Consider the following 12,812-nt stretch of genomic DNA (forward strand, 5'->3'; position numbering starts at 1 on the left):
TTCGTAGTGCGATAAACTGTACAACTCTTCATAGCTGATGAATACTCCTGTGATTTCATTTTCAGCATGCCTGTTCACACACAATTCAGTTTTGAACGAGAGTGGCACTGCTTTCTATAAATGATCTGGCTTTTACATGACATACAAGAACTAGATAATAAAATGTGAAACCCACATTTGTAACTTCATGGTGTTGATAAGACACCATGCTTGCCATTTAGTTTAGTCACTGTCAGTACTCTTACAGACATATTCCCGATTGAAAGGGACTTGACTTGAGTTATTAATTTCTACAGACTTTAATCACTCCACTTCTGTAAGATATGAAGAGAACCATTTGAAATTCACTCCTGCTAGTTAATACGGCTGTATGAACTTAGTCTCAGAGTTTTACTGACATCGATTTTTTTCTTCTCTTTGACATGCTAGCATAGTTGAACATTATCTCAGTTCTCCTTTCTTTAACTCTGTTCCACAGTACTAAGAACTCCCCCAGAAGTCTGAGAGATTCTTTGAGGTAATGTCTTCGGCATACTGACCGATGAAATCACCCATAGCAACCCACGCAACCTCTGTTTTGTGCCCACTACAGGGCCGTCGCCCATTTCGCGAGAAGACTGAGCCACAGTAAGAGCTGTTATTTTTGCCATATTTCTTTACTAACAGCTGGCCAACCAGAACAGTACGGTGATCAGACACCATTCACTCAGTATGTGTCTGTCAGCTGAGCAGCTGGTTTCAGCGTACCTCTTTCAGTTGAGTTGACATAGTATGTTGAGCCATGCTTTCCTTGGGCCTGTAACCAGTCGCTAATTGAAAGACAGCTCTCACCTTCCCTGGGTCTGGCTTTAGTGGGCCACACTTCTCTGTTTACTGACTTCATGAAGGATGCAACTGCTGTTAACACCCTTTCATTCTATTTTCCACTGTTGCACTTGGTCATGTGCCGCCATATGAAACACTATGGCGCTTTTTCATCAGGGCTTGCACCCAATAACCATAATTCCTTGTCACAAAATATTAAAAAAGCGAATTAGTATAAGACAAAAACGATAGAACAAAGATAGAAAATTGTGATAAAAGAAAATTTAGCTATATTTAATATACATATTTGAATGTAGTACTACATCCGCCATGTTGTTCCTGTCACATGACCTGCCAGCATCAGTTGCGTCTCCTCACTGCCATTCATAAATCTTCTCCCGTGGCCTCATGGGATAGTAAAGTGTCCAATGAATGTGCATTTCAATATCTCCCCGGAAGCAGTAGGTCATCCGGGGACCTTTTGCCTACTGTTTTTTTTTTTTTTTTCGAATAGTAAACAATGAGCGCCGCCATGATGGATTCTAACTTTAGCTTTTTTATGCTGTCCTGTTCTGGTCTAGCCTAGAAATCTAGACGCATCCTAGTGGCAGCAAATCAAATTCGCCTTGAGTATAGTCTGGCAACTCTCCATAGACTTCTGAGCTGGAAAAAAACTAACTTTGGTCAGTCAGGTCAATCACATTGTTTATAGAGTCAGTGGGCAGGCCTAACATAATGACGGCAGAGTTGCGTGCTACTTGTAAACAAAGAAGCTGGCGAAAGGCGGTCTTTCGAATCGGCTTTGGCCACGACTCTGGAAGACTTGGAGTTAAGCTTTTCTTTGAGATCATTCTTAAAAAGGGAAGATGTGTTTGGAGTTTTGCCGACTGGATACAGCGAATGTTTAATCTGTCAGCTAGCTCTGCTTCACGTTGCTGTGGTTGGTTGTAGCGCTTTCCTATCGCGTGCAGAGGGAGTCTGAAAGACAACCGTTTACCCCGCCGTTCGGATTGAGCCCTGTCAATGGTGAGTTCCCAGACCAAACATCTTGATGTGGGTCTGGCTTGTCATGCTAGTTCTGGTCTACGGGAACCAATTGTTAAAATGGGGTAAAAAGGGCAACAAAATTAATTCAAGAGATTTTTTTTGAATATTACTAAAAATGTAACCCTGAGTGCAGGGTTAAGCTGTGCTGTTGTTGGCTGCCACAACAACATAAGCTCAGAAAATACTCTAATTTGACTAGAAACACTGTTTCTAATTCAAAACAAAACATTTTAAAAGATAGTTCGATTTTTTATATCTCACAATTGTGAGTTTACATTTCGCAATTCTGACTTCAGAATTGCGCAACATAAAGTCGCAATTGAGAGCTATTAAGTTAGAATTGTATGATATGAAGTCAGAAGATATAAACTCGTAATTCTGACTCTTTTTTTCTTTTATATCTTCCAATGCTGAATTCATATCATGCCATTCTGACTTTATAATTCTCAGTTGTGACTTTATGCCACGCAATTCTGAGGCAAAAAAGCCAGAACTGTGAAATTTACATGTTACTGGAAATTGGTAAACTGTAGAGAACTCAATGACTTTACGTAGTAGAAAATGGTAATGATGATTTAAATCAGGATTCAAACCAAATAATTCTGCATGCAATGTAAACCCACAAATCTGACAAGAGCATGTCATATTTATGTCTTATATGATTCCACGCCAAGGTTTTTAGCTGTTTTGACAAAGAGGTGAACTTTGGGGAAGTCAGAGGGGCCGGTGTGTTATTTTAAGGTACATGTAGAACTATTTAAGTAATTAGCTGTTGATTCCTGTAGAGACAGAAGGAAGGTATTGCAGCAGAGCGCCCTGAAAGAGCGCCCTGTATCACATAAATAAATCCCTCCACCCAATGCCCTAATCTAGCAAAGGACCTGAAAAGAGCTATTCACTAATCACTGCAAAAACAGAAAGCAGTTCATCTATAATTTTACACGTTTGCTAATAAAACCTCACATTTTAAAATGTCTCTCTTCATCTCTGCTCTTTTTCCTTTGGGTTGAAATGAGTTTATGAAGAAAAACAAATAACTTGCATGGTTTGGAAAATAAGAATGGCTGTTCAAATCAGTTTTACCATCACAGAACGAGCTTGTTGTGTGTGACGAAATCTAATAATGTGGACGCAGAGATTTTTCAACCATATCTGCTGTGAGTATGTTTGTTAAGCCTCGTCATTAAAATTTTAGACCATCACTAAGTGCTTAAAAAGTACAAACCACAAGCCTTTTTTTTTTTTTTTTGTCTGATGTTGCGTCAGTGGAGGCCGTTTGTTTACAGTCAGCTGTGGCTCAAGCCCTCAACTCTTTTTCTCTCTATTCTTCTCTTCTTTTTTTTCTTCTCTGGCCTGGAGAAGGAAGCACAGGAGTTTTGGTTCCCATTTTGTGTACACTGGAACAGTTTAGGAAAGGAAGCACCTTTACACCTTTGATTGTCTGTGGCTGCTGATGTCATATCCTTCCACCATTATGTGTGTGTGCTTGTATGTTTCCTGTCTCTATCAAGTCATACAGTATAGGGGTCTTGGGTGTGTAGATGACCATAGAAGAACCCAGTTAGACACTGATGCTCCCTTACAATAATGAGAACGTGTGTCTTACAGTAGATTTAGGGTGTTTTAATAGCGTACAGTCAGTGGAAATTAGGGGGATTCCAAATCAGATGTGTTGCGTAACTACTTTTCTGCACTAAATGTTAATATTGCCTGTAAACGTTTTAAGCACTTTACCATCTGAATTGCGTCCAACAATGCGAGTTGAACAATTTGATTGGTCAGAAAACAAAGTGAGTGTAAGATTTTTAGTGGCAACGCAAGTCTGTCAACTTGCCTAGACACAGCCCTGTAATTCAATTCCTGCCCACTTTATTTCAAATTTTAATATCCACATTGTACATCATTTTTTACAGTGTATGTGGACTTACCAGAACTCATTAAGATCTGCACTGCCAGGTTCCCTCCCACACTGATCCCGATCTCAGGTTCAGGTCACCCATCCTGTGTCTTTTCCACTGCCGAGATTTATGTGCACTCATCAGCTTTGTCCCTCAGGCAGACTCTGCCACACTTAAGAAGCACCGGCCATAATGACTTTATACAGACAATAGGCCGTTAACTTTCTCGCTATGGGATCCCTGCCACGTTTTAAGTGCAAACCAAACAGCTGCACCTAAATATGTTCACATAAATGTGTGTGTAATAGAAAGAAGAAAAAAAAACCTTGTGCGTAAATAAATATTTACTTAGTTTCAATGATTACAGCATGAAAAGTTCTTAAGATTAAGACGTGGTAAAAATGTGTCGCATCCAAGACGGTTCAAAAGCGTGTCTTTGTATTCAAATTGTTCATAAGACATATTAAAAATTGTTGACCTCTTCAAGGAAACGGCAGTTTATTTTAAAAGAGTGAGGGTTTATTTAATGTATCATGCACCTCCTAAAAGGTTTACTTTCTGTCCGTAATGTGTTATTTCAAATCTTCGCGACCACATTTCCCCACGAGGATAGAGGATACTGCCCTTTTTTCAAACACACACTAGTACCAAATGTCTTGCAGATGTGCTGCGAAGAAAAGAAAAGAAAAAATGAGGGAAAGTGGAAGCGAGAGAGTTTACAAAGGGTGGCAACATAGTGCTGAGGTCGATTTCTCATAAGATCAGCTCCTGTCTGATTGTAATAATAACATACAGATGACTTTAATGTGGTGGGAGTCGAGCAGTAACCCTGCACTGTAACCCCCCTTTACCTCACAGGCCGTGCCAGATCTCAATAAAAGCGAAACCTGCCAGAGTTGTATATCTCATCAAAACAAGTGTTTCATTATCACATGGAATCTCTGTACTTTTTTTTTTTTTTTTTTACAAATATAATTCATGGTATTTGCATCTTAATCATTTTTCATTCTTGCACGAGACCCCTTAGAGAAATAAAAAATTGCTTTGTTTCTTTTTCTCCTTACAAAATTATATCGCTGAGCACGGAGAAGTAGTCATATTCACTTTATTAGGACTTTGACAATACAATCGTGTGCAATATATATATTTCTTTTTTTTCCTTTTTTTTTCTTCGATGGAACACTAGAGCCGACCCAGAATTGTGCCTGTTTATGAACGTACTCATTGCCCTCAACAGTTCCATTTCATAGAAGGAGAGAGAGAGAGACAGAGAGAAAGAGAGAAAAACACACAGCACCTCATTACATCCCAGTGCCGGCACCCCCACCTTCCTCTCCTTTTCCCCCACGATTTCTCCTCGTTCCCCCACCGCCCTTGTGCTCTGTGGCAGAGAAAGAGAGGCATGGTTAACAGATGGGAGGGTGGACGGCAACCTCTCCTCCCTTTCCTCATGAGAGACCTGCTCACATATCTCTGGTTTTCCTTTGGCTTTCTCCGTTCGCTCTTATTTGCTCTTTGTGCTGTTGCTTTGAGCCCGATATATCAAATGAGAAAGGTTGTGGGTTAACTTGTCTTATCTTTCCCTCTCTGTCCTGTAGCATTCCTCCATGACCCTTCAGCCCTTGGTGGTGACCCCTCTTCCAGGCTTTTTTCTGCCTATCACACTATGCCAAACCTGTCCTGAGGTTCAATTGTGGGGGGATGGATCTTTCTGACCCTCTCTCTCTCTCTCTCTCTCTCTCTCTCTCTCTCTCTCTCTCTCTCTCTCTCTCTCTCTCTCTCTCTCTCTCTCTCTCTCTCTCTCTCTCTCTCTCTCTCTCTCTCTCTCTCTCTCTCTCTCTCTCTCTCTCTCTCGCTCTCTCTCTCTCTCTCTCACCCTTCCTTCCCATATGCTTTGGCTGTGGATTAGTGAATTGGCTTAGCATGGCAGAGAAAGCCTGTTAGTAGTCCCTCTCCGCCTCACTCTTTCTCTCTCAGGCATAATTGCATAAACTAAACTTTAAAAGCCTCTCACACACACATTTGATCTTCAACACACATAGTATTTGTTCATGTGCTTTTGCCGCACTTGGTTAGCCACACTTGTGCATCAAGAACAGACATATTTGATCAGATATTGCATACGGGTGCGCGCGTGGTGGCGAAGGGCCCTTATTTACATCTAAAGCGCCTCTGGCTGCTGATCAACCACAGCTTGTCTGCACTGTAGTTCGGCTTTACTGGTGCAAATTGGATTGTGCTCATCTGTGGTAATCTGAAAGCAGATGAGTGTGAGCATGTGTACATGTGAATGAGGGGATGACAGAGAGAGAGAGAGACAGAGAGAGAGAGTGAGAGAGAGAGAGAGATGTGGGAGGTGGGGTGGCCAAAGTGTACTGGGTGAAGGGAGAATGAGAGATTGTGCTTAGGTCGACTCTGGTTGCCCCAGTGCTTATACGGGTAAGGGAAGGTGAGAATAAGAATTGAAATCACTCCACGTTCAGTGGCACCAAAAAGTATAAAGGTTATATTGGCGCTACATATTTGGAACCCTTAAAATGTTATATATAGAAGTATAATTGAGTATACTTCAAAGACCCTTTTATGCTAAAAGGGTTCTATAATGACAAGAAAGAACCCGTTTTGGCACTTAAAAAGGATTCTATATAGAACACTGCAAAAAAAATGCATTTCTTATCAAAGAAATATCTTAGCAAAAACTCTCTTAATTTTGAGTTAATTTTTCCCAAAATAAGACAATTACTTTTGTCTAGTAAATACTTCTTGTTTTAATAATGTTTAGATGTTTGGACTAGAAAAAAAGACAAAAATACTAAGTAAGAAAAGCATTTTTTGCAGTGAACCTTTTAGGGGTTCCAACTACGTAGCGCCGATAGAAACTTTTAAGGTTCTATATAGACCCTTTTCTTCTAAGAGTGTATTTGGACACTTAATTCACACACATAATTGAATGAAAATGCTTTGGATAATATATCAAACCAAGTCACAATCATTTTACTTTCTGACAATAAATAAATTGTTTATGTGGATTTATCTGGATGTATAATAATAATAAAAATATAGTTATTTTTATTTCATTATTACTTTTAATTTTCTCTTTTTGAGATAACATTTTATTTTTGATTTTTTAATGATTTTTTTAATGCTTTACAAATAATAATAACACAAATGTATACTTTATTATTATTATTATTATTTAAAAAATATGTTAAATTATTTTGACATTATTAATATGTTTAATTATTTGTTTGTTTAAACTAGTGCTAGTGCACAAATCGTGATTAATCGCATCGAAAATAAAAGTTTGGGATTACATAATGTGTGTGTACTCTGTGTATAATAGTTATGTATAAATACATACTCAATCGTGTATATTTTGAAGAAATATTTGAATGTGTATAGTGTATATATATTTATTTTTCCTGTTAACACTGTGAAGCTGCTTTGAAACAATTGGCATTGTAAAAAGCGCTATATAAAGGAAGGTGACATATAATTTATAGTATTTGTATATAAATATAATACATTTTTCTTAAATATGTGTGTATTTGTTTATATTTAAATAATAATTATACACATACACATATATTAATTAAACCCAAACTTTTATTTTGAATGCCATCAATTCCGAATTATCGATCTGATGTCCAAAGTTATGTGGGGTCATTGCAAAAATAAGTAAATACATAAATAAAATGAAGGAAAGACGAAAGTAAGGTTTTAAAAAGTTCTATCAAGGTCTATCATCATACAGATATTGACATGTTGTTAAATCTAATGCGATAAAGTTGATACTTGGGTAATTTTTGGTGCCACTGTAAACAGGAATCAGTGCTCAGATGAAGCCCATTAAAGGACATTTAAAGTTATGTAAGGTACGGCGGGTCCATGTTGAGACATTGGCATGATTGAATGAGGGATTAAGGACCTGTCGTTATCAATGAGAAAGCTCTTCTTGGAGTCGCAGCCAAAGACCCTGTTTTGATTGAGTTAACTACTTAATCAGCTTTCAAATGTGAGCGGCGAAACCGCACTCGGTGACGCCAGGTCCTGCTGGCTGCACGGTGGGTAAATATTTACACAGGCGTCCAGTCATTATCACCAGCTTGTAGTTGAGTTGTTTTGCTCCTTGTTTTATGTCTTTTACAGTGGTCCTCTAAACAATCATCAAGCCTCTTCGGATTTCGCCACTTACACGTTAAGACGTGCTCGCTAACAGCTCTTGGTGAAGTGCGGCGCGCTTTTGTTTGTATGCTAATAGAGTTTAATCTTATTCACAGTTATTATTAGAGACAATGGAAAATGCATTATATCAATATCAGCACAAGGCTGTAGTCGGAGCGAAGGAACTATGTATTTAACAACTCGATTTCAACAACACAGAAGGAATCCAACAATTCTGTGTGGAATTTCGTAGATTAGCAGCATCCTATGAAATGAAGATGGATCTCAGCCAATGAAATTAGAGTTTGCTTGCGGTTTAACGCACATGACATGGAAAAGTCTCTCGAACACTTTCAAACCCCTCATCCACCCATAAACACTTGATTATTAATAAATGAGAGAGGCATGGCAGTGCGGATAGACGTGAGAAGCGCAGCATATCCTTTAGGTGTATCTACATCAATGTTCCGTGCTTGCTCTGGCAGGTGAAATCTGGTTCAGAAAGAAGAAAAAGAGCCGGAGAATAAAGAGAAAGCAATGGAGGGCTTTTAACGTGACACCACTGACAGCTTTACTGCATTACAGAAAGCTTAAATAATGGGACGCTCATTTGCATAACGAGGGACGTTATCACCTCTACTGTCAGAATAAAACACAACAACACTTCTGCCGCTCCTCCCAGAGATGAATCGGGTTGGCCTACTTTACGGCACCAAAGAGGTGCGCACATGCACACAAACACCGGCGCGCGCACATGTGTGTTCTGTGATCGCGAGCTCTCGCGCTGCGTGGATCTGAGCTGTGAGCACTTTATAGAAAGCCTGGGTTAGCTTCTCGGGTGAGGGCAGCCTTTCAAAAGGCTCAGCGGGAGGGCCCAATAAAGGCCCCGCGCACCTCTTTCCCAGAGATACGGAGAGCGGAGAAAAGCCGTGACGTGACAATAGGATCATATTCCAGAGCGGGTTTGACGAGGGCTAATTCAGGATGGCCTAGGTTTCCATTCAGGCTCATCTTCAGATCGTATGATACGTAAATAGTAAAGCCTCGTCTTTCGGGGCACCGTAGCACAGCCACAGTTTTGTTTTAGAAAATCTCAGCTAAAAGGGGAATACCATATCATGCTAGTGACAATTCTATGCAATGTTACACCGGCGTTGTTTAGGAAAGTGCCGCTGTTTGTCGTTCAGGCGACAGTAAACGTTACACTGCAAATGATTAGAGCTGTTAAGTTAGTGGCACTTCCAAAACACTGTCAAATTCTCTGTGACTGTAGAGAGAGCATGACAGTGCTGTCTACCCTCGTAGTCGCAAACCGAAGCGCGAGAATCTGATTTGCATGATATTGATGGCAGAAAACAGCGCTGCCTCGAAACGTCTACGGATTCTTTTGTCTTTATTTGCTGTCCCATGTGGCTCAGACTCTGCCTTTCCCTGTTTTTTAACGTTGCGGTTTTGCCATTTTTCATCTGACTTAATGCTTCACTTTCTCTCTCTCTGCCTTTCACAGGTACAGCTACTGGAATCTTTGAATTGAGCGGAGGAAGTCAAGAGAAGAAAGCCTGGTTTGAAGAAAACGCAAGCAAAAACAGAGGGACAAAAGAATAAAGTTCATTGGTGGAAGAGAGAGACGAAAAGACGGGGACAATGGGGAGGAAAAAGATTCAGATCACAAGGATTATGGATGAACGCAACAGACAGGTGAGTCACGCTGACCAGAAGGAGCCAAAAACGACCTCTAGACAACTTCCCTCACAGAAAGTGATGGGTTATTTCAAACTAAAATAGACCAAGTAGGTGGTGTGTGCACGCTAATTGTCGGCATCTTCGCACGCTGCCACTTCTTGCTTACGGCAGTGGAATATTACTTTAGCTGGGGCAGGGTGGGTGGAGAACACAAACACGCAGAGATGGCAATGGTGGAATGATGCCACATGCTTCAGGGCTTTAGGTGGAGTCAACACAGAGGTAGAAGATGGCCCTCGAGGGGCCTTCCTGCCTTAGCTAGTAGTTTTCCTTTTCAACTTGGCTCTCAGATCACTGAGATCCTGTTCTTCATGTGTAGCTTTAGTTGCGTTCATAATAATATACATTGTAATTGTTGTTATCCCTGCTAAAAAAAAAAAAAAAATCTGCTTATATTAGGTAAACTTAGCTGTTTTAAGTGTCAGACCAGTAGGTCTACAATTCTGGTCAAGCTGGTTTTCAGCTGATTTAGCTGATAGGTAAGCAGAAAAGTGCCCAAAACCTCTGTAATACCAGCAAACCAGATCAAACCAGCTTGGACTAGTTTGTGATATTTTCTTCTACATGGATGGTGCCAAAATGTGACTTTGTGTGTGTTCTTCAAACAATGGGTTAGTTCACCTAAAAATGAAAACTCTGTTATTAATTACTCACCCTTGTTTCATTTTTAAACCCATAAGACCTTTGTTCATCTTCAGAGCACAAATTAAGATATGTTTGATGAAATCCGAGAGCTTTCTGACCCTTCCATAGACAGCCATTTAATAATCAGTGTCAAGGAAAGGTAGTAAAGACATTGTTAAAATAGTCCACGTGACTACAGTAGTTCAAGCTTAATTTTTTGAAGCGACGAGTATACTTTTTTGCACACACAAAAAAAACACAAAAAAAACATAATGGCGGTTTTGCCATTGGCTGGCTCTTGCATCAGCATCACACACATGCGTTGTGGAGTTCACATGAACAGCGTCGGCCAATGGTAAGCCGCTGTTTACGTAGAACTCAGAAGTGTGCGCTGTTTACGCTACATCAACAGCGTAAGAGTCTGACACAAATGAGAAGAAATTGTTGAATGAAGTTGATATTTTTGTTTGTTTTTTGCATACACAAAAGTATTTTCGTCGCTTCATAAAATTAAGGTTGAACCACTGTAGTCACATGGACTATTTTAATGATGTCTTACTACCTTTCTGGGCCTTGAAAGTGTTCATTAAATTGCTGTCTATAGAGGGTTTCAGAGAGCTCTCGGATTTCATCAAACATATCTTCATTCATGTTCTGAAGATGAACAACGGTCTTGCAGCGTTGGAACCACACAAGGATGAGTAATTAATGACAGAATTTTCATTTTTACACGAACTAACCCTTTAAGGCCAATTTGAACTATTAGAAAAACATTCTGTTTTGTGTCTCCGTTTCTCTGGCCATGAAACAGAATCAAGTCAGGAACACACAAAAACAGGCAGATATTATGCGTAGCAGATACTGTAGTGGTATTGATCGTATTGGTGCCAGTTACATAGATGCTTGTTTTACTGCAAGATCAATAAATGTTCTTTAGGCTTGACATTTACATTTGTCCCGTTATTGAAGGAGAAAAAAAATGCAGGAAAGCCTGGAAAGCAGTTTGCAGTTTGACAGAAAGTAACCTTGACTAGTTTGAGATTGTTCTCTTTGTCTTCTTGATTCTCTGAACAACTCTCTGAACAGTCAACCAGAGTCCTCACATCCTTTCACAGGATGACACTTTGTCACAGAAACAGACATTTGTAGTTCCTCAGTCTGGTCTGAAGAAGAAGGAAAAAAAAGATGTGATTTTGGGAAAAGGACTTGGCTAACAGTTGATATGACTGAGTGAGACCATACTGCTGCTGTTAATGGCTGCTGTCTGGACCTTGGGTGGGTTGATCAATTATTGAAGATAGTGCGAGGGCCTGAGGAGAAGTGGAGGAGAAAGTGAGAAAAAAAAGCGGGCGAGGAAAGTAATGGGCGTGTCAGCCGGAGCAGACGGAGGGGGCACAGTGACATTAGTCATTCAGTACTTGTGGGTTGAGTAAGTTCTCCCCCTTGAGGAAATCAGAGGCTCACATGCATGTGGGCTTTCATGCCAAACGCTGAAAGAATGAGTCAAGGTACTTCTCAAACCAGAAACTTCTCTGTTCTCTGTTTCTGTTTATTTTGAAAAACCAACAAGTTTTGATGTTAACAAGGCATCATATTGAATTTGCTACTGAGTTTAAAATAACATAAATGTGTATATATATATATATATATATATATATATATATATATATATATATATATATATATATATATATATATATATATTAGTTTGCACTTCAAAGATTTGTGTTTATGAAAAATAAGTCGTATTGGTGAGTGAACAAAGAAGTAGTTCACCCAGAAATTACCTTTTTATACTAATTTTAGTAGAACTTAACACACGTTTTTCAAGAGTCTTAATACAGCTCTTTTCCCTACAATGATCATTCATATCAATCACGCTCCGAAAACAAAGCATAAGAAAAGTACTACAAAAGTCTAACTGGTGATATTTTATGTCATTGTCTCTAAAATGTGTTATGACTGAGGGGAAGATTATAGTAAACCTTACATTTCAGTCTGTTTCCCATACAGTGAGAAAATATAGCGAGTCCATAGTGACAGAATTTTCCTTTCCAGGTAAACGTTTAGGTTTTACACAAACTTCCAATGCTCATGGATGAATCATAAGCACAGATGAAAAGGAAAGGAGGAAAGAAACGGAGAGAAGGAGGAGGGGGGGCTGAGGTCAGGATGTTTTTGGCGACGCTATCGGATTGCACAGAGAGCATCCTGTCTTGGTGTTATCGCTGTTCTCCTCTCCTTCTCTCTCTCTCTGTTTCTCTCACTCCCCCTTAACCAGACTTCAAGATCAGAGATTGATACAGGAAGGACACCTGATGAGAGTCAATGCCACAGATTTCCAGGTCTTGGGATAGAAAAGAAGAAAGGGAGGACAGACAATGACATTTATTTCCTTTTGGCCAGTGTCCTTAAGTATGGTTAAAAATTAAGGCTTTGATACTAATTAAGTGCTTTTTTTCTGCGAATGTTCAGACGCGTCACACTGTGTGGGATTGACCTCTTGGCACACTACAAAAATAAACTTCTAAG

At 39.6% G+C, this 12,812-nt stretch overlaps 1 protein-coding gene across 6 annotated transcripts in view; it reads left to right on the plus strand.

Annotated features, from left to right (window-relative positions):
• The window catches only part of mef2cb (myocyte enhancer factor 2cb), a 92,664-nt gene that overhangs the window by 29,286 nt on the left and 50,566 nt on the right, over window positions 1-12,812 (plus strand). For all 6 annotated transcript variants that reach the window (XM_067438233.1, XM_067438232.1, XM_067438236.1 and 3 more), the window contains one exon: window positions 9,421-9,611. In XM_067438233.1, coding sequence (XP_067294334.1) covers window positions 9,558-9,611 — 54 coding nt within the window. In that variant the 5' untranslated portion in view covers window positions 9,421-9,557. The remainder of the gene's footprint in view (window positions 1-9,420; window positions 9,612-12,812) is intronic.

The sequence above is a fragment of the Pseudorasbora parva genome, chromosome 3 (genome assembly GCF_024679245.1).
Source record: "Pseudorasbora parva isolate DD20220531a chromosome 3, ASM2467924v1, whole genome shotgun sequence".
NCBI lineage: Eukaryota > Metazoa > Chordata > Actinopteri > Cypriniformes > Gobionidae > Pseudorasbora > Pseudorasbora parva.